This window comes from Mustela putorius, unplaced genomic scaffold, assembly GCF_011764305.1.
Source record: "Mustela putorius furo isolate JIRA1106 unplaced genomic scaffold, ASM1176430v1.1 tig00000580_pilon_pilon_pilon, whole genome shotgun sequence".
Lineage (NCBI taxonomy): Eukaryota > Metazoa > Chordata > Mammalia > Carnivora > Mustelidae > Mustela > Mustela putorius.
The window spans coordinates 16,671,826-16,695,727 of record NW_025421423.1 but is presented as its reverse complement, the minus strand read 5'-3'; the positions used below and the strand labels follow the sequence as shown (position 1 = coordinate 16,695,727).

The following is a 23,902-nucleotide window of genomic DNA, read 5'->3' as shown; positions in this document are numbered from 1 at the left end:
ATCTTTGTGGCCCAACTTTGCCCCAAAGTTCGATAAGCTGAGAATTCACATTTCTGGAAATCACATCCGAGCTCTAGTAACAGCAACATATACCTAGAGTCAAGATAAAGATGTGCCCTGGCTAGAATATACCCAGAATTCTTAAATAACTCTGTGCTGCTACCGTACTGGTCACTGACTACCATTGGGCCTACTGCTACTGCCGGCTTTTGTGCAAATCAAATTAATTTGTTTAGGGCTACTTTTATTTTTACTGCTGAAAACTAAAATTCTAAACAAGAAGATGTTCTTTAAAAAAATAATTCTGTAGCTGCACACACGCGGTGATCAGATTAAGAGTCCACCCATGAAAAATCTTAGCTTCAAGGACAAGACTCAGCTAGGCCCAAAGCTATTTTACTACGCGCGTGACCTTGGACAAGGCTATTGCTTGATTCCCTCTGGGGAAGAGGGGTAGTATCACAACTTCCAAGGGCCATTGTGGGGCCCAAGGGGGATCTATGCATGATCCTGCATGACATAGGAACTAGATTGTGGTCAGCCCTCCACCCCGACCCTCGTCCCTGACTCCAGTCCTTTCTACAGTGTCCAGACTCAAGAAGAACTCAATCGCCATCCCACTTCTACCTCCTCCTGGAAGGGAATCCAGCCTGGTGATGATAAAAATAAACATTTTTTGAATGCCTACTATGGGCCAGGCACTGTGAATATTACTATTATTATACTTAATCCTCACTGACAACATTATGAGAGAAGGTCTAATATCATACCCATTTTACAGATGAGGACATTGAGGTCGGGTAAGTAGCCCAATGTCATACAAGCAGGTAGTGGGTAGCCCCAGGACCTGAACCTAGGCAGTCTGGGCTCCTCAACACAGTGCTAATGAGCTATTTGGCCTTTAGTGAGGCTAGAGAAAAGGCAAGGGAGAAATCTGGGAGACGAGCCATGGAGAAGCATACATTTTTTGGATGGACACAATGCTTTGCTGAATCAGATTCCTCAGACCTGAGGAGATAACAGCCTTTCGAAAACTCACTTCCGAGCCAAACTTCTAAGGTCCTGCTTGTCCTGAACCCTTGGCAACACCTCTTCAATCCTGCCCCTTGCACAGTTTATTCACCTCCTGGCAAGTGGTATGATCCTTTTAAAACCAAATTGTACCATGCCCACCTCTGCTCAAAATCCCCAGGGGATCCCCCTATCTCATGCAGGGTAAAGGTCAAGGTCTTGAGGATAGCCTCCAAAGCTCTGTCAGTCACCTCAGCCTCCTTCCTGTAGCTCCAACACAATGTACACACTCCTGCCCCAGGGCCTTTGCACCTGTTGTTCTCTCTGCCTAGATGTGGTTGTCCCAAATGACTGCTCAGCTCAGTCCCTCCTTTCCTTCAGACCCATGTTCAAATGTCACCTTCTGGTGATGCACAAACTCCTTCTGTCACTCCCAATCCCCCACCCTCCCTTCCCCTCCACCCACCTCACAGCATTGTTTATCTTATGACATACCATCCATTTTATGTATTGATTACGTCTCCTTCACTCTTGCTAGAATATGAGCCTCTCCAGATTTCTGTTTTATTCACTGTTGTATTTCCAGCGCCCAGGTCAGATTTGTAGAATGAACCAGTGAGTTTTGGTCTTATCACTTCCCGCACCGCACCCCCAATCTGTATACTAGATCCTGATTGCTAGTTAGGCAACTGGTCCACACAACCACCAAATGAATCCCTTAACCTCTTCTATCCCTGGTTTCTTTTTTTTTTTTTTAAAGATTTTATTTATTTATTTGACAGACAGAGATCACAAGTAGGCAGAGAGGCAGGCAGAGAGAGAGGAGGAAGCAGACTCCCCACAGAGCAGAGAGCCCGATGTGGGGCTCGATCCCAGGACCCTGAGATCATGACCTGAGCCGAAGGCAGCGGCTTAACCCACTGAGCCACCCAGGCGCCCCTATCCCTGGTTTCTTTATCTCCAAAATGAGCCGGTTACTCCAGATTATCTCCAGAGCCCTATCAATTCTGACAGCCTTCAGTGGACCCCCACCCCCAAAAAAAGGGCAGAATTCTTCATTACCACAAGCCTATAGCTACATTTTCTTGATTATAAAGACTGCACTTTCTTAAAACGTTCCCCAGTTAAGCCCCACAGCCCCCACGCCTCTTAGCCTAAGTGGGGCTTGGCTGCTGTTGTGCTCCGTGATTTGCAATCTGCGCACCAAGTCAGCATTAACCTCGAGTGCTGGGATCACTGGTCCTGTAAAACAGACCTCGGCTGGGCTACAGAGAAGTAAACCAAACCACATTTGGTTGTTTTGTAGGATCAGAATCACCACCACTCCTGGTCCCCCTCAATTTAACATGAATTCCTTAGCAGTCCATGCTGTTGGTTTTGGGGCTCAGCCAGAGGCCCTCTGGAGAAGTACCAAAATTAGGTGTTCTGGGCCAAAAGACAGGCGCTGGGAAGAAAGCAGAGCCCGGCGCAACAGCCGAGGGGGCCATGGCACAGCCAGGAATGGACGCCCATGTCAGAGGACCAGGGGTCCTTCAAGGTCATTCCCAGCCAGGGCTCAGTTGACACAGCCTCACACTGACCTCAGGGAGCCTCACCCCTGTGTTTCTCCATCTAAAACGGGGACTAAATACGCCTAACATGCTAGAATGCCAGCATGTCTAAATCCCACCTGGCCAGGCCACGATCAAATTCACAACCGGCCTCAGGTTAGGCCCGCATTCAAGTTCTCCTGACGTGTGATGGGTAATTCGCTTTTCGAACTGGGTGCTGGGTCACAATACAATAACACTGTTTTGGTTTCTCAAAGATGCTCTATGACCTTTAATTATACAATCAATACAAACTCACTCGTGGCGCTCCTTCGAAGTCCCTGCCTTCCTCACAAGTCCCTGGCCCATGGCACAGCCCCGGGTCCCTCACAGACTCTTCTAACATCTTAACTGACCACTTCATCCCGAGAAGGGGGAGGGCGCAGTTGTTAAGCACAGGCACCAGAGAAATCAGACCTGGGTAGGCATCCAGGCTCCATCACACACTTCCCACTGGGGAGCCTGAGGCCCGTACATACACGTCTCTGTGCCTCAGCTTCCTCATCTGTAAAGCGGGACTAATAAGAGTACCTCCTTCACAGGGCTGTTAGAAAGACTGCATAAGTTAACAATGAACTAAATCACTTAGCTCTTACTTACTGACATGTAAGTGCTGACTGAACGGTAGTAGTCATTATTATTAGAAATTTCTTCTTTACGTCTCAAGTCACACACAACCCTAAGATTTGGGCTGGCATTGTGGCAAGAACACAGGGCTCCATCCCTGAGTGTGTGCAAGCTTGAGTAGTCAGGTGGGACAAAGAGATGGCACATGTGCCATGTTCCCCCTCCTCTGACCAGGGCAGGCATCGCTAATCTATCCCTGCACTCTTCTCACTCTGACTGTATAGCCTGTGCCTGGTAAGACTCAGTTCAGAACTTCAGGCAGCTACTACCGCTATGGAGGAACCTGCCTGCTGTCTTCCCACCTGCTGTGGGAGAAATTCTACAATAGAAAGTTAAGGACAAGGTGCATGAAAAGTCATGAGAAACAGATGGAGGTTTGTCTCTGTCCACTTCTCTAGACACTCAAGTACCTGCTGAATGACTGACTATTCAGCTTTAAATCCATTGCAGCAGGGGCCCAGTGAACACGGAGGGTGCAGTGGGAGAAGCTAGCCAGACCCTCACTCAAGCACAGCACTGGTGAGTAAAGAAAGTACCCTGCTTGGGCAGGTTTGAGGCCTGACATGTGACCCTGAACAGGGCCATCCCTCCCCCACGTGTCCAGTAAGAGGGTGGGACCAGACAAACCCCAAGGGCTCATCTAGTCCGGACATTCCAACCCAGGAAACACTTGCACTCGCTCCTAGGCTAGAGACTCCCACTGCCCCCATAGACCACAGCCTCATGCACTGCTCTTCACACAAAACTCCACAACCAGGGGCCCAGGAGAGAGACACAGGCACTGGGCAACTGCTCGCCCCATGCATCCCTGCCAGCATTCACAGGTCCCAACTTGGCAGCCCACCCCTCCTTCCCAGACTGCATCCCAGCCCTATATCACCCCCACTTCTTCCACCTCATTCAGGTAGCCATCCCATTAACTCTGAGCACTGCTAGAGGTTTCTGCCCATGGACGTGACACCCTAAGGGGAGAGGCAGCAAAAATGATACAAACATGTGGCATGAAGAGCGAGCATGAAGAACCCAGGAGGGACACAGGCCACAGGCCCTTCAAGGAGAGGCGCCGGGAAGGTTTCTCGGAGGCCAGGATGGAGTCAAGAAGGAAGATCAGAGAAAGAACATTCCAGGTAAAGGGAACAGCAGCTGCAAACGTTCTCAGGCAATGTCAGCTGAGGGCAGGGGCTGGCAAACCCCAGATTGTGTATTTATGTCTTATCTGTGTTCTTTCACACACACGGGGGGTGCAGAGGTCATCACAGAGACCTATGGCCTTCAAAGCGCAAAATATTTACTATCTAGCCCTTCACAGGTAAAGCTGCTCGACCCCTGGTTTAGAGTGTTACGTACACAGAAGGTCACAGTGGCTAAGACAGACTGAGCAAGGGGGAGACTGATGCACGAGGAGGGTGGAGGGAGCAGGCTGTGCTGGGTGGGGTGGGTTTCGATGACCTGCAGCCGGGTATCTCTGCCTCCACGCTGTGCGCCCCCAATCCATCCTGCAAAGGGTTCCCGGGTGATCTTCCCAAAACACACAGCCAAACAGGTTATTCTTTCTCAAAGACCAATGGCTCCCTGTGGTTTCCCAAAGCACGTTCCAAGGAATACTTGCTCTGCAGCTGAACTTCAGTAAGAGGGTTCCTTGGTTAAGAAAGTTTGAGAAACACGGCATTCTCATCTCGGATGCCCTCAAGCATTCACGTCAGTCCATGAAATACTAAGAAGTCCCTCTGCAAAGAAATCTGTTGACTTTGTTTAACCTACTGTCCTTCAAACTTGCTTGGCCACAAACCTTTTTTCCACCAAAATCTCTCAACATTCTGAAGAACTAGTGTTCATGGGCTACAGGGTGAATTCCCCTGCCTGGCCTCCGTGCTCTGACCCCAACTCCAGTAAGTAATCCCAGAGCCCGTTCCAGAGTTCCAGATCTCGTGTGCGTGGCCTGGAGCGCCCTCTCTGGTCTGTCCTTTGCCTTCCTATTGCCTCTGATGCCCCCAGTAAAGGTCGTCTTGCTGCTCGTGCTCTGCCCTCGCTGAGTGACAGTGGTGGGATCAGCGCTCACATTTACGGAATGCCTGTGCCACCCACCAGGGGCGGACAGCCACTCTGCAGCCCTGTCCAGAGTTCTTCCTGCCTTCTTTGGTAACGACAGCCCAGCTTTCCTTTGGAGGCTACCCCCCGCCCATCTCGTGCCAGTTCCCAGGGTGAGGACACAGCCCCCATGTGGCTCAGCAGAGTATCCCCTCCCCTTGCTGTGGGGTGACTGGTTCAGGCAGAAGAGCACAGGACCCAAGCTGGGCCAATGAATTCCAGACCAGGATAGGTCGGGCGGCTCAGGAGTTCACAACAGAGCAGGCGAGATGGGATTCAAGCCCAGTCCTTCTGCCCACTCTTCTGCTTGTCCTCTAATTTACTGCCAGCCTGAGTGCCCAAAGGCCTATCCGGGATCTAGTCATCCTTGGTGCATCATGGGTGCTCAGCGAGGGTAACAGGAGGGCTGGAAAGTGCTGCCCATAACCACACATCCTCTGGGGAGGTATGTGTACTTCTCAGCCAAGGGAGCTGGCCTGGACCCCCCCATCTCCTTCCAGGGAAGGCAAGGACCAGAGAGGTGGCTGTTGGTTGGGAAATGCGGAGAGGGAGGGGTACAACTGGAGGCAAGGGAAAGAGAGTGTACCTGCTTGCGGTGCTTTTCCTTCCGGCTGCACTGGCTCCGTCAGCCTGCAAAAGAAACCCAAAACACCTCTATCAGCCAAGGGAGGGGAGCCCAGATTGCACCCACTGCCACCCCACCAAGCTCCCCCTCAACACCAGTCTTCAGACTGGTCCAAGGGGAGAGCTGGCCCAAGCCCAGTTCCATTCTTGCAGGCTGGGAAAATCTGCCCCTAGTGGTAAGAGGGAGTCAGGACACCCCCACCCCCTCACACCACACGCCCCCCCCCCAGGCCCCGCCCCCGGAATTTGCTTGGCCCTTTAAATCTAGCAGAGCACCCATTGCCAACACAAACCCAGCAACCACAGGGCCCTGGGGACTCAGTGAAAAGTAAGTAACCAGCTAAATCTGAGATTGAATTGCACCATTTTTATTTTCATCTGGGATTTCCAATAAAACAGTAGCCGCAGATTTATTCCTACCAACCAGAGGGGGAAAATCCTATTATGTTAAAATATTCTGTTCCCCCAACCCTACTAGCAGGGAGAGACAAGAGAGTGCCGGTTCTTAATCTCTTCCACTTGGGGTTGGGGAGGGGGATGAGGAGATGTGGCTGACCCAATGAAAATTTCAGAAATCATACAATTCTGGGTCAGATGGAGAAACTGAGGCCCGGGGCCAGGAGGGAGCTGCCTAAAGTCTCAGGACAGAATGACAAACATCTGGGGTTCCTGACCTCCCTGCCCAGGCCAGTGCTGGGAGGACCTCTGCTGCAGAGGCTGAAGTAGGCCATGGACATGGAAAGAACCCACGGGTTGTAGCCACTTTCTTTGGCTTTGTTAACGCATTTATAATAATAGTAATCGCAGAATAACGCAGGTTCCAAACTCTGGCACACACGTGTTTCCAAATTCAGAATACTTCCAAGTTTAGAAAGGTAAAGTAGCACATGCGCTCTGTATTTTGCAACAACCCCGGCAGGGTCTGGGCAGCCCCCCACCAACCCCAGATTCAAGCACAGTGAAGCTCTTGCAATCAGGCCCTACAGAAGATGAACGAAGACAGAATTAGTCTCTTCCCCTTCAGGTCAAGTCCGACCACCTCACCAGTCATGAAAATTATTTTTGTTTTCGAGTTTTGTGAATTTCAGGATTGCAGATCTAAAATTGCGACAACAGCTACCTTTTGACGCAGGTTTTTGAGAAGTTACAAACTGGCAAAACCAGATGGCAGGCTTCAATTCAAACAGTCAATATGGAGAAATAAAAGAATTTCACCCAAAGAAGGCCAGATTTCAGTGAGTGAAAGCAGCACTTAGTTCCACGCGACCACAGTCAGCGAGAGCTGACAGTCCCCACCGCTCCCTCTTGCCTTATACCCAGCCCTCTGGCCTGGTTCCCTGGGGTATCCGGACTCCCTAACCTCCCCTGGGGTGCCAGTGTATGCACATTTAATGCTTCTTATTCAACCCTCGGAAAGGGTCCCCCAACACACACAAGGAAGCAAGGAGAGTCAAAGAATTTTAAGTCACTCGTCCAACATTCCACAGCTACAAGCCCAGGTCTGGGTTACTCCAGGGCCCAGCTTCCTAAGCTCTGGAGTATTTTCTCTCCCATCAACATTCAGAACAGCCAATTGGAAAATGAGGTAAACCCACAGCCCCCACTGCCCACAGGAGGGAAATGCAAAGATGAAGGACAAATAAGGGGGCAGAAATGTGAGGCCTGGGAGGGAAAAATTAATGGGATGCTGGTGTATTATTTCAGTGGCAGAAACAAGAAAGCGGAAAATGGTTTGCATATCATTTCACTGGGAGCAAAAGAACAGGATCAATTACAGCCTCCTTCCGACATCTTGCATTCCTCAAAACTTCTACGGAAAGTGAACGGGACGACGTTGTTTTAATCTTCATATCGTGAAGAGGCAGAAGTGGTTAAGGGGTGGGTGCAGATTCTGCCCCAGAGAGCTTAAAGAAAATTTTAAAATCCCAAATGATCTCTCATCTTTCCCACTCAACTCTGGGCACGTATTTCTAGCAATTTGCACATATTGTTGCGGGGTTTGGTTTTTTTTTTGGGGGGGGGGTCCTCTTCCTTCCCAGTTTCACCCAGAGTGGACTGCATGCGGACAGGGAACACGGGGCTGGGGAGAAGAAAAGATGCTCCGTCTCTGGCAGAACTAGGCACTGCCACCTATGTTTCCTTTTTATTACGTTTGCGATGCTCTGCACTCTTGCCACCAGTGGCAAGACTGAGTTTTGTTTTCCACCGATTTTTATGAAACAAAGACAAAATGCTAAAAATGTTCAAACCGTTGCCCAAAGAAACCCTTGCACAGAAACTCAGGAGAAGCCACGGGAGAAATTGAGCTGCTGGTGGGAGGAGCCTCACCTGGGCAGGTGTGATGTGCCCCGGGGGTGGGATGGCTCCCGGGGGATCCGGAGAACGATACAGGTGGGCCTGTGCACGGACAACAGGCTCAAGTGAGAGATGTCCACAACAGCATGTGTCCCCATCACAGCTCCCGTCGGTCAGGGCACATGGGCCTGGCTGGGTCCAGGCCCACCGTAGGACCAGGGACAGCCTCTCGGGCCCTCCCTGCCCCTATAGAAGCCCACAGTGCCAAGGGCACCAACCTTCAGTTGCAGGGATCAACCTTCAGTTGAAAAGATCACTGAGAAGCCAGACCAGCTCTGTCCATGTCCTCCCAACTCCTGACCACTTGAATGAAGCTGACCCTCTGACGTGGCCATTTTCCCAGCAATTTCCTATGATTCAACCTAAACCACAAACCCACCTCAACCCAGTGTAACCTGACCCGATTCCCAACTGGAACTCAAATCAAACAGCACAGGATAAAGCATCATACAGTGTTGCGTCTGGAGCCCCCAACAGTCCTGCCGTTTCCTAGCTATGGGGTTCTTGGTAAGCCACCTGCACGCTCAAGACCTCGGTCTACCCGCGTGCAAAATGGCAATAATGCCAATCCCTGGACCGATCTTCTGGGACCGACGAGGTAACTAGTGTGGACTATGCTGACTGCACCACAGATGGGCGTGAGGTGGAGCCGACCTTGCACTGCCCCAGGACTCTCCCCAGCCTGTCCTAGGGTCTGGTCTAAATCCTGGGCTGCAGGAGCAGGTCGGCATCTCACAGGTGCCCACCAGACCCCACAGCTCTGAGGCTTCTTGCAAAGGGCTGGTAGAAACAAAGTCAAATAAAGTGATACAGCCTATGCTAAGCACAGGCCAGCATAGCAACGGCTTAAGCAACAGCAACACGGCAGTGGCTTCCACTGGACCATGGGCTCCTACGGACACAGCTCTGCCTGGTTGTGTCTGTGTCTCACCAGGGGCAGGCTCCTTCCTTTCCCCGGACACAAGGTTCTCGCTGGTAAAAACTAGACGAGAAGCACGAGAGTTAAATCAGATCCTCTCCTGCTGCCTGTGGAAGTGACCCAACCTTAACCAAACCCCACTATGGCAAGTGAAATGGGGCGTGGCACAGTGGGCCCATGAGAAACCCTCCCCCCTCAAGCCTACCACGCAGGAGGAGGGGACAGGCATCCACTTCCCCAGTTCCCCGTAAGGGCATCGGTCTCCCTTTGCCAGCCCCATCCATTCCTCCTCCACCAGTTTCTCTGTAGGACCCGGGCAAAGCTATTTTTGGTTTCATTCGACCCTCCTCTTCCCTCCCAAATGAATGTTAAGTTGTTCTTTTCCATTCTCTTATTAAGGATTTTCTTGGAAAGAAAATATTATTCCAAACCCAGAAATTTTATTTCTGAATTTGTGCAAATGTAAGTTGTAGGACATTAGCTGCATTTCACATTTTGTGCAAATGGCAGAAACAGGCAATTCGTGTGCTACGGGATGGGGGCTGGCCAACGATTTCGATAAAATAAACCCTTTTTTAATTTAAATGCTAATGCACTGAATTAAAATTTAATAACTGAGGAAATTGAAAAGCCGAGCAGGAATATTGGAAATAAATCCAAGCAGAAACAGCTGAAATTAAAAATTCTAGAGAGTGGGAGGATAGCAGCTAAGCTGTCTTATATGATTACATTTTTTTTTTTCAGAATGAAGCAAAAAAAAAAAAAAAAAAAAAATCCTATCTCTCGCTGGCTCTAGGGCAGTAAATCCACAGTGCTGTGATTTATTGCTCAATTTTCCTGAGGGAAAAAGGCTTTCTTTCATGCTGAAATATTTCATAAATTTCAAGCCAGCATAAATTCTTAATTTAAAAGTTATGGAGGTCACATTTAGTGCACTGGTACGGTTCCAAAATCTTAAAGCAATAGCAGCGACCAAAAAAATAAAAAAATTTTTTAAAAAGAAAAAAAAAAAAGGGCAAAAAAAGGGGTAGAATTGGTTCTTTTTTTTTTTCTTTTTTTCATTTTGGTTTTAATTCACGAGTCGAAATTTCATTATTAAAGATCCCTCCTGGATGGATGGAACCCAAGCACATGGGGAACTGGTATGTGTTTGGAAATCTGCTGCAAAAGATGAAGAGATAAAGATTTAATTCAATTATAAAAGAGGCTTTTTTTTTTTTTTTTTAAAGCCACTTGAGGAATTTCTGGTAAAAATTTCCTCCCTTCGCTGCCTGGGAAGGGGTGAGGGTGGGGGAGGGTGGCCAATGTAATTGCTTCTCTTAGATCTCCAATCTTTTGTGCACACTGATATATTCATTTGTTATACAGCTGTTCAGCGGCGGAAAGAATGCTGGGGCGCCCATAATTCTAAGCAAATCAATCAAAAATTAATGATTTGTCATGCTTGCACAATGGAGGAAAACAGCTCCTTGGGTCCTGGCTGCCTGATCTCGAAGAATGAAATGCCTTTCTGCGATAAGAGAACCAAGCCGGAGGCTCAGCGAGGCTGAAGCGCCCCTGTGAATGTGGGTGCGCATGGTCCCCTGAGCTCCCAGAGGATGGAGGAGGGCCACCATCTTGAAGAGAACATCTCCAAGATGGTGCCTTGGCCAGTCAAGGACAGACGGAGCGAAGCACATTTCCCTAGAGGTATACTTAGGATCTGGCCTTCTCCCTCCCCCACTGCAATGCAAAAAGTGCTTCCTTTTGGGACACATCAGTGACTCCCCCAGCTCCCCAGCCAGATTTGACAGGTCTCTGTTCACTATCCCCCCACCACTCTTAACCCACCAACACCAGCACTTTTCACCAACTCTATGGGATGGGGACCACAGTGCCCCGTATGTGCCCCCAGACCATGTGCTCCTCCTGGACAAAGACCACACCCCACACATGGCTGTGACTCTAGCACCCAGCTTGGGGCCCGCACGCGGCCAATCTTCCAGTAAACAGGGTTGACTCCATTAATTATTATTTCTCGGGAAACACAGATAACGAAGTTCCTTATATGCATTATGAACTACTAAAGAGAACAATTGATCTTAGATAATCCATCACTCCTTTATTCATTCAACAAACATTCCCTGAAAAACCTACTGTACTCCGCTTTGGATGAACAGCCTCAAATCCACTGGGGGACAGTTCCAAACCCCTAACATTTACTGCTTCTTGGCTTCTCTCCAAACTCGGAAGGAAAGAGTGAATGTGAACCCACAGGAGAAGCTCCCTGTGTGCTCAAATGCCTTTCAGGTCTTCTATTCTTTCTTAAGACACGTGAATGTTATTTTCGCAAGGATCAAATGCACATTACTCCAAACTATGCCTGTGCAAGTCATACATACATATGTTTGAATATAAAAATACCATCTTATATTACCACCATGTACAACTGATCCTGTAGGAAGATGCTTAGCCTCAGCAGTGAGGGAGGCCAAGGGCACTCACCTGGAGGCCTGCAGGAGGCACTGAACCTGTGGGATGCACCTGCCAGAGCCGCGGACTCCGCCCAGAGGGTCACTCTGTCTCCTCCTCTTCACTGAGGATGGGAAAAGTAGGCCCAAACAACCGGAGCCTCATCTGCAAACCCCTTTCCTTTCCAACAGCCAGTGGATCCCCAAAACTGAACTTGAACTTTCTATCCCACTGAGGCACAAGACTCAAATTAGGGAAAGTCATTCACTCATCCCAAAAGTATTTCATGAGCTGCTTCTACACACGAGACACTGTTCTGGGCAGTTGGGCTATATTCCTGCCCTCAAAGCGATTACATTCAACTTCGGGGAGAGAGCAACATTAGGTAGAATAAATGAGTAAAATATATCCTATGCCCGAGAGTCATCAGTTCTGTGAGAGGAAGACAGAAAGGGAAGGGGGACCGGAGTGCAGGCGCAAGGTAGGAACCACAGGCTTCAATCTTTTTTTTTTTTTTTTTTAAGATTTTATTTATGTATTTGACAGAGAGAGAGAGATCACAAGCAGGCAGAGAGGCAGGCAGAGAGAGAGGAAGGGAAGCAGGCTCCCCACCGAGCAGAGAACCCGATGCGGGGCTCGATCCTAGGACACTGGGATCATGACATGAGCCAAAGGCAGAGGCTTAACCCACTGAGCCACCAGGGTGCCCCAGGCTGCAATTTTAACCAGGTGATCTGAGCAGGTGTCGTTAGGCAAACAATGGAAGGGAAGGGAAGGGAAGGGAGTTGGTGTCTGGGGGGAAGGGAATGGTCAGTGCAAAGACCCAAGGGCACGAGTGTGTGCCTGGTGTGCTCCAGGAACAGGAAGCATTTCAGGACTGAGGAGAAGGGAGGAGGTTAAGGGAGGCCACTGAAGGCCTTTGGCTCGTATCCTTAAAAGTCCATGGAAGGTTTTGGCACACCGACATAATATGACTTCCATTTTTTAAAAGATCCTGGGGCGTCTGGGTGGCTCAGTGGGTTAAAGCCTCTGCCTTCGGCTCAGGTCGTGATCCCGGGGTTCTGGGATCGAGCCCCGCATCCGGCTTTCCGTTCAGTGGGGAGCCTGCTTCCCTTCCTCTCTCTCTGCCTGTCTCTCTGCCTACCTGTGATCTCTGTCTGTCAAATAAATAAAATAAATCTTTTAAATAAATAAAAAAATTTTTTTTAAAAATAAATAAATAAATTTTTAAAAAGCGATCCTTTCTGGCTGCTCTGCAGAGAATGGACCGGGGGCAAGGGTAGAAGTAGGCAGGAGGAGGTCAATTAGGAGGTCACACTCATGGTTGGGACCAAGGGGGTGAGGAAGTGGCTTCTGACTATGCTGGAAGGTAGGACCAACAAGACCTTCTATAAACCAGATCTGGGCTGTGACAGCAGGTAAGAGTGAGGTAAGACTTGAGAAACCTTCGGCCTCCGCACCAAGAAAAAAGGACCTGTATCTTTCTGGCACATGAGAAGATAAAAGTCACTGGGACAGCACGTTCCATGGATCGTCACACCACATCAAATCCTCCCAATAACGCTGCGAAGGAGATGCTGAAGCTTACGCATCCCTCCTCGACCACAAATCAGCCAACCACCCAGAGAGGCCCACTGGCTTGCCCAAGGTCACAAAGAAGTCAGTGGCTTGACCACGGCTCACACATCTTCTCACCCAAGTCAATGGCCATTTCCTCTACACGCTTGGCCCTTGCTGCCTAGAAGACACAGTCAATCCTGGTCCCAAACAATGGAGGTGAACTTGGCCTACAGACCCACCCAGCCCCAACTCGAGCACAGGCCGCCCCTGCTCATCGATGTTCTTGGAAAAGACCTATTAAGGGTGATTCTGCCAAGGCCAAACAATAGCTTTGCACGTTACAAAAAGGATCCCACTTCCAGGAAACTAAATATATTATAAATTCCCTAATTAGACCTTGTTTCTCAGATCACCTTCGGTGATATGTCTCTAGCATGTGGTGCTTCATTTTTAATTCTGTATTTGCTTTCCACCCAAACGTGGTTACTCAAAGCCGCAGGCAGCTCAGGGGTCCCAGAGGAGGGGGTGCGTCTGACCTGGAGTCAGACATGGGTATTTCAGCGGGTCTTCATACCTTGCACAGTAGATGTGTGATTCTGAGAGGAGCCATGGGGGGACCATGCATCTCAAAAATGGTTCCTATCATTCACCCAAACACTACTTGCTAAGTGCCTACTGTGTGCTGGACACCGGAGCTGTTACTAGGAACACAACAGCAGCAAGAACAGTAGGGGAGACGGGCAGTGATTACTTAATTATTTCACGCTATCGATTTATAATTACCAACTGAGATCTGTGCTCTCAAGAGGAAGGCCTAGACTCTGCAAGCATCCTTGACAACAGGATCCAAGGAAGCTGTACGGTGAGGAAGAGTTTCCCCAAGGGAAGGATGCTAGAACAGGGCACATGGAGCTCCTGCTCCACAGAGGGGAAGGCATGGTCTGGATGCAAATGAAGCTATGAGCTGAGTGTCAGGGAGCAAAGAGAAGGGCACCATCTTGCCCAACAGCAAAGCCTGGGCCCCTGAAGCCTGCAGGGCCTCAGCCTTCTCTGAAGGCCTTTTCCTCTGGAGGAAGGGACCAGCCCACTGACAGGCCCAGGCTCTGATCTGACCCCAGATCAGAGCCCAGAGGCCAAGGAGGCCCAGACATACCATCAACTAGCCAAGTTTCCAACTGCAAGGGAAAACACAGGGAAATGACCAGTGTCTTTATTCCTCTTGGTTACAATGCCCCCCTACCCTCCCCAAGTCCCTGCTGTCAGAGATCAAGTGTCAAGACATAAATCAGGCTTCCTAGGGATGGAACCGACACCGTTCGGTCAGTTTCCCAGGCACTGCAGGTGCAGGCAGGACCTTCCCTCTTTGAGGGACAGACTGGAGCAGGACCCTAATGCTGACATCATCACCACCACCATGGTCATCACCATCTCTGTCATACTATCACAGCTGGGGATTACGGAGCACCTGCAAACCAGGCACAGGACTTGGGGCTTTCCCCCAAGGCTCCATGGGCTGTCCTGATGGCTCGTGCACCTCTTGAAGCCACCACTGGCTATAGGCTGGAGGCAGGGAGGCCAGCATGGAAGCCACCATCATGTTCCAGGAAAGAGATGCTCTAGAATGAAGGGCCGCTGGGAGCACCAAGATCACCTAAGATGGCCTGTGAGGAGTACCCGGACGGAGCCGGCATGCAGCAGTCACTCAATAAATGGCAGGTTTCCATTTGTCTGTTTCCAAACAGACAAATAACGGCAGCTGTGGGAAAACTCATCTTAGGCTGTGAGCAAACTGGTCTCCTCTGGGCACCTGGGAGACACAGAAGTGAGAGATGAAGCTACCTCCATACCCAGGGCCTGATTTGGGGCCCTGAGCAGAAGGGTGGCGTCCTGACCTCAGCCAGGAGGGATGGTGCCCTCCTCCAGGCTGCTGTGCAGGACTTGCCGCCCAGACCCCAAGCCTCGCTCTCGTCCCCAGGTGCCTGATGCCGGCACGGCTGGAGCCCAGAGACCACACATGCATCTCCAGGGTCCAGGAGAACTCCTGGGTGTTTCATGTACATAAATTCTATTCTCCCATCTGCACTGGATCACAACCGGTTCTAAGGCTGCATCCAAAATGGTGAAGCTGTTCCTGGGGTCAGGCCCCGCAACGTTATTGGTTTGGGGTGTTTTTTTAAAAAAATTTTATATTAAAAGAATTCTAACGGAGTAACAGCGCAACTATGAGGAGTTCCCTTCCACCTCTCACCCAACTTCAGGCACGGGAGAGACAAGGTCAGAATTGCGTCTACGAAAGGCCTGCTAGAGGGGGGCAACACAAAGCCGTGAAGACCAGTTAAAGGCTGATGCCAGCGTCCCAGGAGGATCAGCTGAGGCTGGACCAGCAGTCAAAACCTTTAGGCCCCAAAAATAAATCGTGAAGGCCACCAATAGCGGCACCAGTCAGGTGGGGTGTTAAGTCCTGCCACCCACGAGGGGGACCTTGGCCTCTCAGTGCACTGACCTCTCAGTGCCTCGGTTCCTTCCTCTGTAAAATGGGAGTGATGCTGGTGCCACCTCACGGGCTGCCGTGCAGATGACATGGGCTCATCAGTCACATGCCTGGGCAGAGCCTTCAGGGACACATGGTGCTGGCCTGTATGGTTCACCCAGCTTGAAGGGCCTCCAACAGAGAAAATACCAGCAACCCCAGAGCAGCCAGCATCTACTGAGCGCCTCCTGTATGCCGGCCCTGGGCTCAGGCACTGGGTATACAGCCCCAGTGAATCTCCTCGATCACCCTGGGTGGGAGGAATGGTCCCCAGTCCTGCAGTCCAGGTCCCAGAAGCTTGCAGAGTGCAGGGACCAGCTGGAAAGAGGCTCGGCCAGGCCTCCAAGCCCAACACTCTGATTCCAAGTTCACGTTCTCAAACCCTATGCCACGCTGTGGCCAAGGCCCAGCAGGGTGACCTTGGCGAGCGATTTTTCCATCTTTAAGAGTGGACACGCTCCTCTGCGTGCATGAATGCTGCTCTGTTTGTTTTCTTTCCAAAAAAGAAACGCGTCTCAGTTCTTTACAGTCACACACTTAATCTCTCAATTTACAAAAGAGCGAGTCATGTGACTGGATTCCACAAAAATTCTCTCTCCAGGTTTATGATTTTACAGAAAACTCCAGGGAAAACCGCCTGGAGCGAGTTAAAACCAGATCAGCCATAAACCATGTCCTGGTACAGCCTCACCAGGCCAAGACTCAGATTACTCATTAAATATGTGATAAATATTCGCTTCAGATCAGCAGGAAGTTGGGGGCGGGAGGGGGGAATTTTTTGCTTCACAAGGGGGAAAAAACCTATAGAGAAAGTTACAAGCTCTAAATTAGTGAAACTAGAATTGGGGGATGGGGTTTGAAAGTCACCCCCCTTAAGTATTTTGAAGTAAGGCAGTAAAGAAAAAGGCTACTCCTCAAGTCTCTTTGAGGAGATCACAGTAAAGGGCCTGGGCCTCCTGTGACACGGCCACAGTGACGCCACTGTGCCCAGACAGGGATCAGCAGCTACATCACCATTCCAGGAGACCCCTTCCTCTGACAGCTGCCACTGACAAATTCTGCCCATTCCCCCTGTCCCCTCTGTCCGCCCACCTGCCAGCGAGGCTGCTGGACAGAGAGCCTCTCAGAAACCTTCCAGCTCTGCCCTCTGCAGTCAGGCAGCCTGGGTTCAAATTCTGCCCAAAAGCAGCTCTGAAACTGGGCTCAAGAAACATCACCCGTCAGCCTCAGTTTCCCCCGATGTAAAAGAGAGGGAAAATTCCCATGGAACACTACTGCTGGGCGGATAAAAAGGTAGAAAGTCCATCCCGTGCTCAGCTAGAGCTAAACAATGCTACATGAGCCACAGATCTGGAGGAGGTCAGCGTCGTTACCCTGATGGTGGGGAGTAAAATTAATACATTAAAAAAAAAACAAAGAAACCCAAACATATTCTGATCCCTCCAGAGGGGTGTACTCGGGACAGTATCTCCCCCCAGACAATCTGGAGTTGGATGGCTGGGGTTCAAGCCTGGACTCCACCACTTCTGAGCCATGTGCCACTGGGGAAGTCACTTACCCCTAAGACTTGGTTTCTTCGTCTGTCAAATGGGGATAATGACAGTACGCAGTGCATAAGGTTGCGTAGGGGTGAATCAGTTAACATTTATAAAGCTCTCAAAACAATGCCTGGTACATAGTAAAAGCTCTATAAGTAGTTACAATTAAAATGAATTATCATTTATTGACCTTTAGCTATATAATTATCTTTCATTCAAATTCAGGCAAGTCCTGTTTTCCTGAGCCTCAGTTTCCCTACCTATCAATTGGAGGATTTTGACCTGATGGGCTCTGAGGACCCTCCTAAGTTCTGAAATTTGCTGATTCCTGTGTTTCTTCTGTCTTTGATCATGCAGTCTCACTGCCCAGACTGTGGTCTACTGAGCCGCTGGGTCCCAGGCCCTGCCCCACAAAGACTTCCCAGACCACAAAGACAACCTCCTGGAGCACCAAGAGCGTGCCTGACCACACCTAGAAACACACCACACTCTGCCTCTTTGTTCCCATCAAACTGCAACATTTCCAGGAGGGTGGTGATCTTCTTCCGGCTTCTCTCTGGATCCATAGCTCCCAGACCTATGCTGCATACAGAAGGGGCTTAATAAAGGTCAGTCAGTTGGTTTAAAACCTAAAGGAACTTGCTGCCAATACTTAGAGAACCATGGTGATTAATGGGGCCTAGAGACTCATCTAGCCCAAGAATGGCAAACAGGTTGTATTTTCAGTGCCAAGTATGATTAGTCACTAGTGGCCCCCTGGGGCAATGTGTCATTGAGAAGGATTCTGGGGCCACATCAGAGCTCAGCCAGAGAGTGCTGTGATTGATTATTGATGTCTGCGGTGAGCGCAGTGAAGCTGGGGATGGCAGCGAGCTTGCTCCCCCTGAACTACTCCAATATCCTCCCTTTAAAGAGAACCCCAGGTCTCCTGGCCCCCGAAGCACCCTCTATCCAGTCACCGCATTCTGAAAGAGGAACTGTGGCCTTTCAAAATTCAGTGTAAGGGACACGAAAGAAGACAGAAGATCAGAGACAAAAGAAATCCACAAGAAACAAAAAAACCTGCATAAACACTGGACTCACTTTGGTCTGGAAACAAGACTAATTACAGAAGGGTGAAGTAGATGCCCTAAGAAAGACTCTATTCTTTTTAAAGAAAGAAAAGTCTGGGACTCTTGCTCAAAGTAGAAATCTTACAAATTCCTATTGCAAAATAACTCCAGGTCAGCCAACCACAATCTCTATAAATATATCACCAGATCAACAGCCCAGGCAAATAGGGGGAGGGGGAGAATGACTGCATGAATTTTTTAAAAGTCAAATAGTCCCTCTTGTAGTTGGACAGGAAGGAGTTCACCCATTTTCCTGTAAAATGAGAGGCCCAGGAAAAAAAAGAAAGGTTTTAATTTCTCACACCCCAATGGGTGCCTACTGAGAAATCTACACGGCCAAATTATTTTGAAATTATTCTACAATTGTTTGCTCTGCAGGAGGAAAAAAATCTGGTATCCTGAATTCATCAGGGCAGCCATGACCTCACAACGGCTCTCATGGGACTATTCAGTGGCAGGGGGCGGTGGGGGGGGGCAGCCAAATGCTCTAATGGGCCTGATCTGGGGCAGGGGTGGGGGCAGTAATGCCCTACAGGGTCTGGACCAGGAAAAGACAAGCCAACCTAGGTACTTAAAACGGAGGCAATTTAATACAGGGATCTGAGGACACAGGTGATGAATGAGCTGAGATCAAATGGGGGACAGGAAGGCAACCAAGGAGCCTGGAAAGAAAGAAAGGGAAGAGATAGTATTACCAGAAGCTGGGGCTGTTCAGCAAGGGCTAATGGGAGTGGATCCAGAGGCTGCTTACACAGAAAACACGGCGAGAGGCAAGAAGGAGTGGGGACAAACACCCTGGGCTCATCCCTTCTTCCCACCTTCCAATCTCCCAGCTGGGCATCCTTCTGGCTCAACTACTAGAAGGCCAGAGGGCAAGGGCACCCAGGAAATGCAGGTCCTTGTCAATCAGAGCACAGCAGGGGAGCAACCGGGACAGAGCTCAGATCAGGACGCTCCAGGAGGACACAACCACGTGGTGGCAGTGTTCGGGGGTTCGCCCCCCGACCCTGCCCGCGTCTAGCTTCCCTGTAGGGGCTGCAACTTCCTGAACTGTGTCCTCTTCCACACCAGCCAGCAGTCATGGCTCAGACCTGACGGGACCCTGGAAGTCTGAGAAATGGACGTCTGGCCACCAGGTCCCAGTCTCCCAACATGTGGGATGTCTGGATGGCCTTCTTGCATACTTTTGCATCCAGCCTTTGCTCAGCATCTATAATGGACAGCAAATTCATAATATGAAGGCTACTTGTTCCCAATCCATCGGTCAGAAGACCCAAGCACCCAGGAGACACTCCAGAAGCATCTCCTGACCAGATCTGGAAGACTACATTCACAGGGAGGCTCTGCGGTACGGAAGTCTGATGCCAGCTAGCAGGCTGAGATGAAAATGCTCCTAGGGCTCCAGAACTTTCCCCCGCTTCAGGACCACTACTCCGGACTTCAGATCCACACTGAAACTTGGTGGCAATCTCTTCTGAACCATATCATAAAAGACAAGAGTGTTCCTGTCCCATGAGGACTCAACCCTACGAACTCAACCCTACAAACCTCTTGGTCCTGGCTGTGGCTACAGGCTTGGTTTCAAACTACACTGTTCAAAGAAAGGGCCCTTCCCCTTCACTGGTGGCTCTATTCCCACCTCCCCCCAGCCACAGGACCAATCTCCCTCCCCTGTTTCCTTAAAGCACTTATTGCCAGGGCCATTCAAATCATATTGATCAACCAGCTGGAACACTCAGTTGTCTTTTTATGACCTGTCTTCCAAGCCGGAGCATACATCTTCTTTGGGTAGAGGCCGTGCCTCTGGATTCCCTAGCGTCCAACGCATGGCCCAGCACATCTACATGCCATCTACATGGCATCCTTCACCAGGAAAATGGCTCAGGTTCCCAGAAGCCCAAGTCTGGGGTAAGGCAGGAATAACATGGTCTCTATCAGCGCCCCACGTTTGTTTAGCGATCGGCAGGATTTTTACACCCATTACTTCATTTAATTCTTTACAAAGCAGGAGTCATGATTTCTATTTCAGAGAAGAGGGAGCAGAGATGAAGGGACTTTGCCCAAAGTCCGTAGCTGCGGAGATTCAAACCCATGACTTCTTCCAAGACAAACAGCAAGTTTCTTCCCCCTCCTAGCTCTCGTCTCCCTTTCCAAGATTCCACATCTTGCTTCTCTTTCCTGAAGTGAATTGATTTAATGAAATCATTAAGTGATAAAAAGAGTTAATAAATGTGGAGACACTTAGAACAGTGCCTGGTACGGACTCAGAGCTGGATGTAATGGCTGCCACTGCCTTCACTGTCGTGGTCACCTCTCCATCCTCATAAAACTCAATTCAAAACGTCAGCCCACCAGAACACCAGCAGTGAGCAAAGCCCACAGCCGAAGCAACGGAATATGGAAAAAGCCCATATTTAATCCAAATGGAGAAATCAGAGAATGTCAAATGACTTAGCAGTTAAGAGAAGATATTTAAAGATAGTGTAGGATTCTCAGACATCTACCCAAAGCACGGAACTCGCCTGTACCAGACAACCACCAACACTTTATTGAAAATTAGGCCAGACTCTCCCTTCCTGACTGACATCAAGGAGAACACCTTCAGCGCACCTACAGTACTTTCTCATCGGCGCACAATCTTCCTAGCCAGAAGGCTTGAGGTACAAAGAGGAAATGAAGGCCCAGGATGGAAGTACCATGGGCAAGGCCACATGTGTCTGAAAACAATCCACAAGCCCCTTTCATGAGTATCAGACTTACTGCTCCCTCGCTGGGTCCAGGGTGGGACTCTGCAAATCATGGCGCCAAATATGTATTTTTGCTGAGCCACAGAAAGATCAACATTCCAGCTTCCAGCTCATGACCGAGCCTAAAGTCTTTGGGCCAATAAAACAAGCCAGCAGCTACCAGCCTCAGCTAAGATAGAAGATGAGAAAGCAACACTGGGTCATGTCAACTCTCCCAAACGGGGTTTTTCTACAAGAATCTCCAATGCAGCTGTGTGGCCTCAACTGCCACATCCACTGCTCCCTTCGTCTAACTGTGACTTGCCACCGTCACAACTGTGTTGCCAACTCTCATCTCCTTTGACCTAGTAATCCACTTCGGGAACAAACTCTAATATTACACAAAAGAAGGAAAGGGATTCTTGCACAAAGATGCCCGCTGCGTTATTTATAAGGAAAACTGGGAAACAATCTCCATGTGCAATGTAAAAAAGTATTCACAAGGCGATCAAAATGGGTGTCCGTGAACAGTGGCAAACTCCGTGCAAAATACTTGGGCATTAAAGTGAAATGACAAGAACAGAATCAAAACTCCCTGAGTAACTCTGTATAAGTAGACTCCCAAAAAGCACTTGCTCTGAATGGCTCAGAAAGTCTTCCTCCTTCCTGATTAGCTTTCTAGCATCACTGCTTTCGAGGGAAAACTCATCATGGTTTAACGCATGCCGCCCATCTGTAAAGGAAGGTACCGGGAAAAGGTGACTTCCTGGGATGCCTTCCTTCTCCGGAATGAAGATGTGTGACTCTGCAAAGACACCCGTTTACAGTCTGTCGTCGAGGATGAGGGCTCTTGAATAGACAGACACGGTGGCTGAACCCAGGTGTATACCCAAGCTCCACCTGGGGGCTGCCCGAGATGACCAGCAGAGTTCAAGCCTAAGACTTTTCTCTAACAAACTCTGCGGGAAGGTCTTCTTAAGCTTCCCGCCTTTTTCAGAGAGTAGACCCAGAGAGTGAGGTTTTTTATATCGTATACAGCTGCACCCACAACTCTATGACTGCTACTGTGTGCAAAGAGATAGTATTACAGGTCAGCAACTCCAGAAGTCTCGTTAAATATGTCTCAACTCCTCCAACAACCTCAATTAACGAGGAATTACTCATCTACTTTACAATGGGAGAAACAGAAAGTCCTGAGAAGTGCAGGGACTTGCTAGGGTAGGGGAGTGGATCCACCAAGCGAGAATGTTCAAGATGATCAGTCCAACCGCACAGCACCGTCTGAAATGTGAATGTAGGTCAGGTATCTTTAGTAAACCATCCTGTTTTATCCTCACCACGTAACTGTGCAGTGAAGAACACTGCCGCCATTTTTCTGGGTCCTTCCAGAGCTCCTCATACTGTTGTGATTTTACAGATAAAGAGACAGGCTCAGAGGGGTGAAGCTGCTTGACCAAAAAAATCCCCCGGCTGGAAAGCCACTGTGTCAGTACTTGAAATCAAGCTTTTCGGGCCCCCGAGTCCACACACTCACCCATCCTGCCACACCTAACTCCACGAAAAGGAAAGAAAATGAGAGAGCTATAAGGAGTCAGACTACATATCACAGTGTAAGGAAACATGTCCAGAGCCGCAGAGGTTGCCCAGAAGTGGTGGGCTCCCATGGGGAGTGTGCCATCCGAGGGTGGACAGCCACTGGTGAGTGGTTATGAGGAAAAGGATGGATGAGCTCCTGGGGAGGGCCAGATGAAAGACACGGTGCTCTCTGCCAGGAGATTCCAGTTCTAGATCCTTCTGGAAGATCCAGCCCTTCCTAACACTCCTTCAGACCAGCCCTAATAACCTCACTTTCTTTGTCCTCCATATTTAAGGGCCACCATCTTAGTGAAACGTTGCGGACCAAATATTTCATTTCCTTTATTCCCCTCTTCCTGGCTTCACAAGTGTAGTAAAAAGTTAATGAATCTATAAATTGCTCACTGGCTTAAAATGAAAAAAAACAGTTAATGGAAATTTTAATGAAAACGCCCCATCCGCATAACTGATGGCAAACCCAGGCCCAGACTGCCTGGCACTGCATGGCCCAAACCAAGGGCCATGGGGGCTTGAAAACATTTCCTGGAAGAAAGTATATCAGAATTGGAAAGGAAGAAGTAAGAGTCTCTATTTGCAGATGACGTGATTTTATATAGAGAAAATCCTGAAGACTCAACCAAAATACTATTAGCTCTGATCAATGAATTCAGTAAAGTTGCAGGATATAAAATTAACACACAAAAACCAGTATCATTTCTGTACACTCACAACAAATGTTCTGAAAAAGAAAGAAATCGATCCCATTTCTAACAGCATCAAAACCAATAAAACACTTAGGAATAAATTTAACTAAGGCAGTGAAAGATCTCTACTCTGAAAAGGACAAGACATTGATGAAAGAAATCCAAAAAGACACAAATAAATGGAAAAGCATCCTGTGTACATGGACTGGAAGAATTAATGTTAAAATGTCAATTTTACTACCAAAAGCATTCTATGGATTCGACGCAACTCCTATCAAGATTCCAAAGGACAGGGGCACCTGGGTGGCTCAATCATGAGGTGTCTGTCTTCGGCTCAGGTCATGATCCCAGGGTCCTGGGATGGAGCTCTCTGCTCAGCAGGAAGCCTGCTTCCTCCTTTCTCTCTGCCTGCCTCTCTGGCTACTTGTGATCTCTGTCCAATAAATAAAATCTTTAAAAAAAAAAAAAAGAAAGAAAGAAAGAAAAAGACTCC

The 23,902-nt window shown here is 49.2% G+C and overlaps 1 protein-coding gene across 20 annotated transcripts in view; it reads right to left on the bottom strand.

Moving 5' to 3' along the window:
- ZNF618 (zinc finger protein 618) overlaps positions 1-23,902 on the bottom strand; it is a 208,092-nt gene that overhangs the window by 78,081 nt on the left and 106,109 nt on the right. For all 20 annotated transcript variants that reach the window (XM_013053888.2, XM_045081760.1, XM_045081770.1 and 17 more), the window contains exon 2: positions 5,902-5,945. Coding sequence is in view for 18 of the 20 variants with exons in the window: in XM_045081770.1 (XP_044937705.1) it covers positions 5,902-5,945 (44 nt within the window). In the remaining 2 variants the exon portion in view is untranslated. The remainder of the gene's footprint in view (positions 1-5,901; positions 5,946-23,902) is intronic.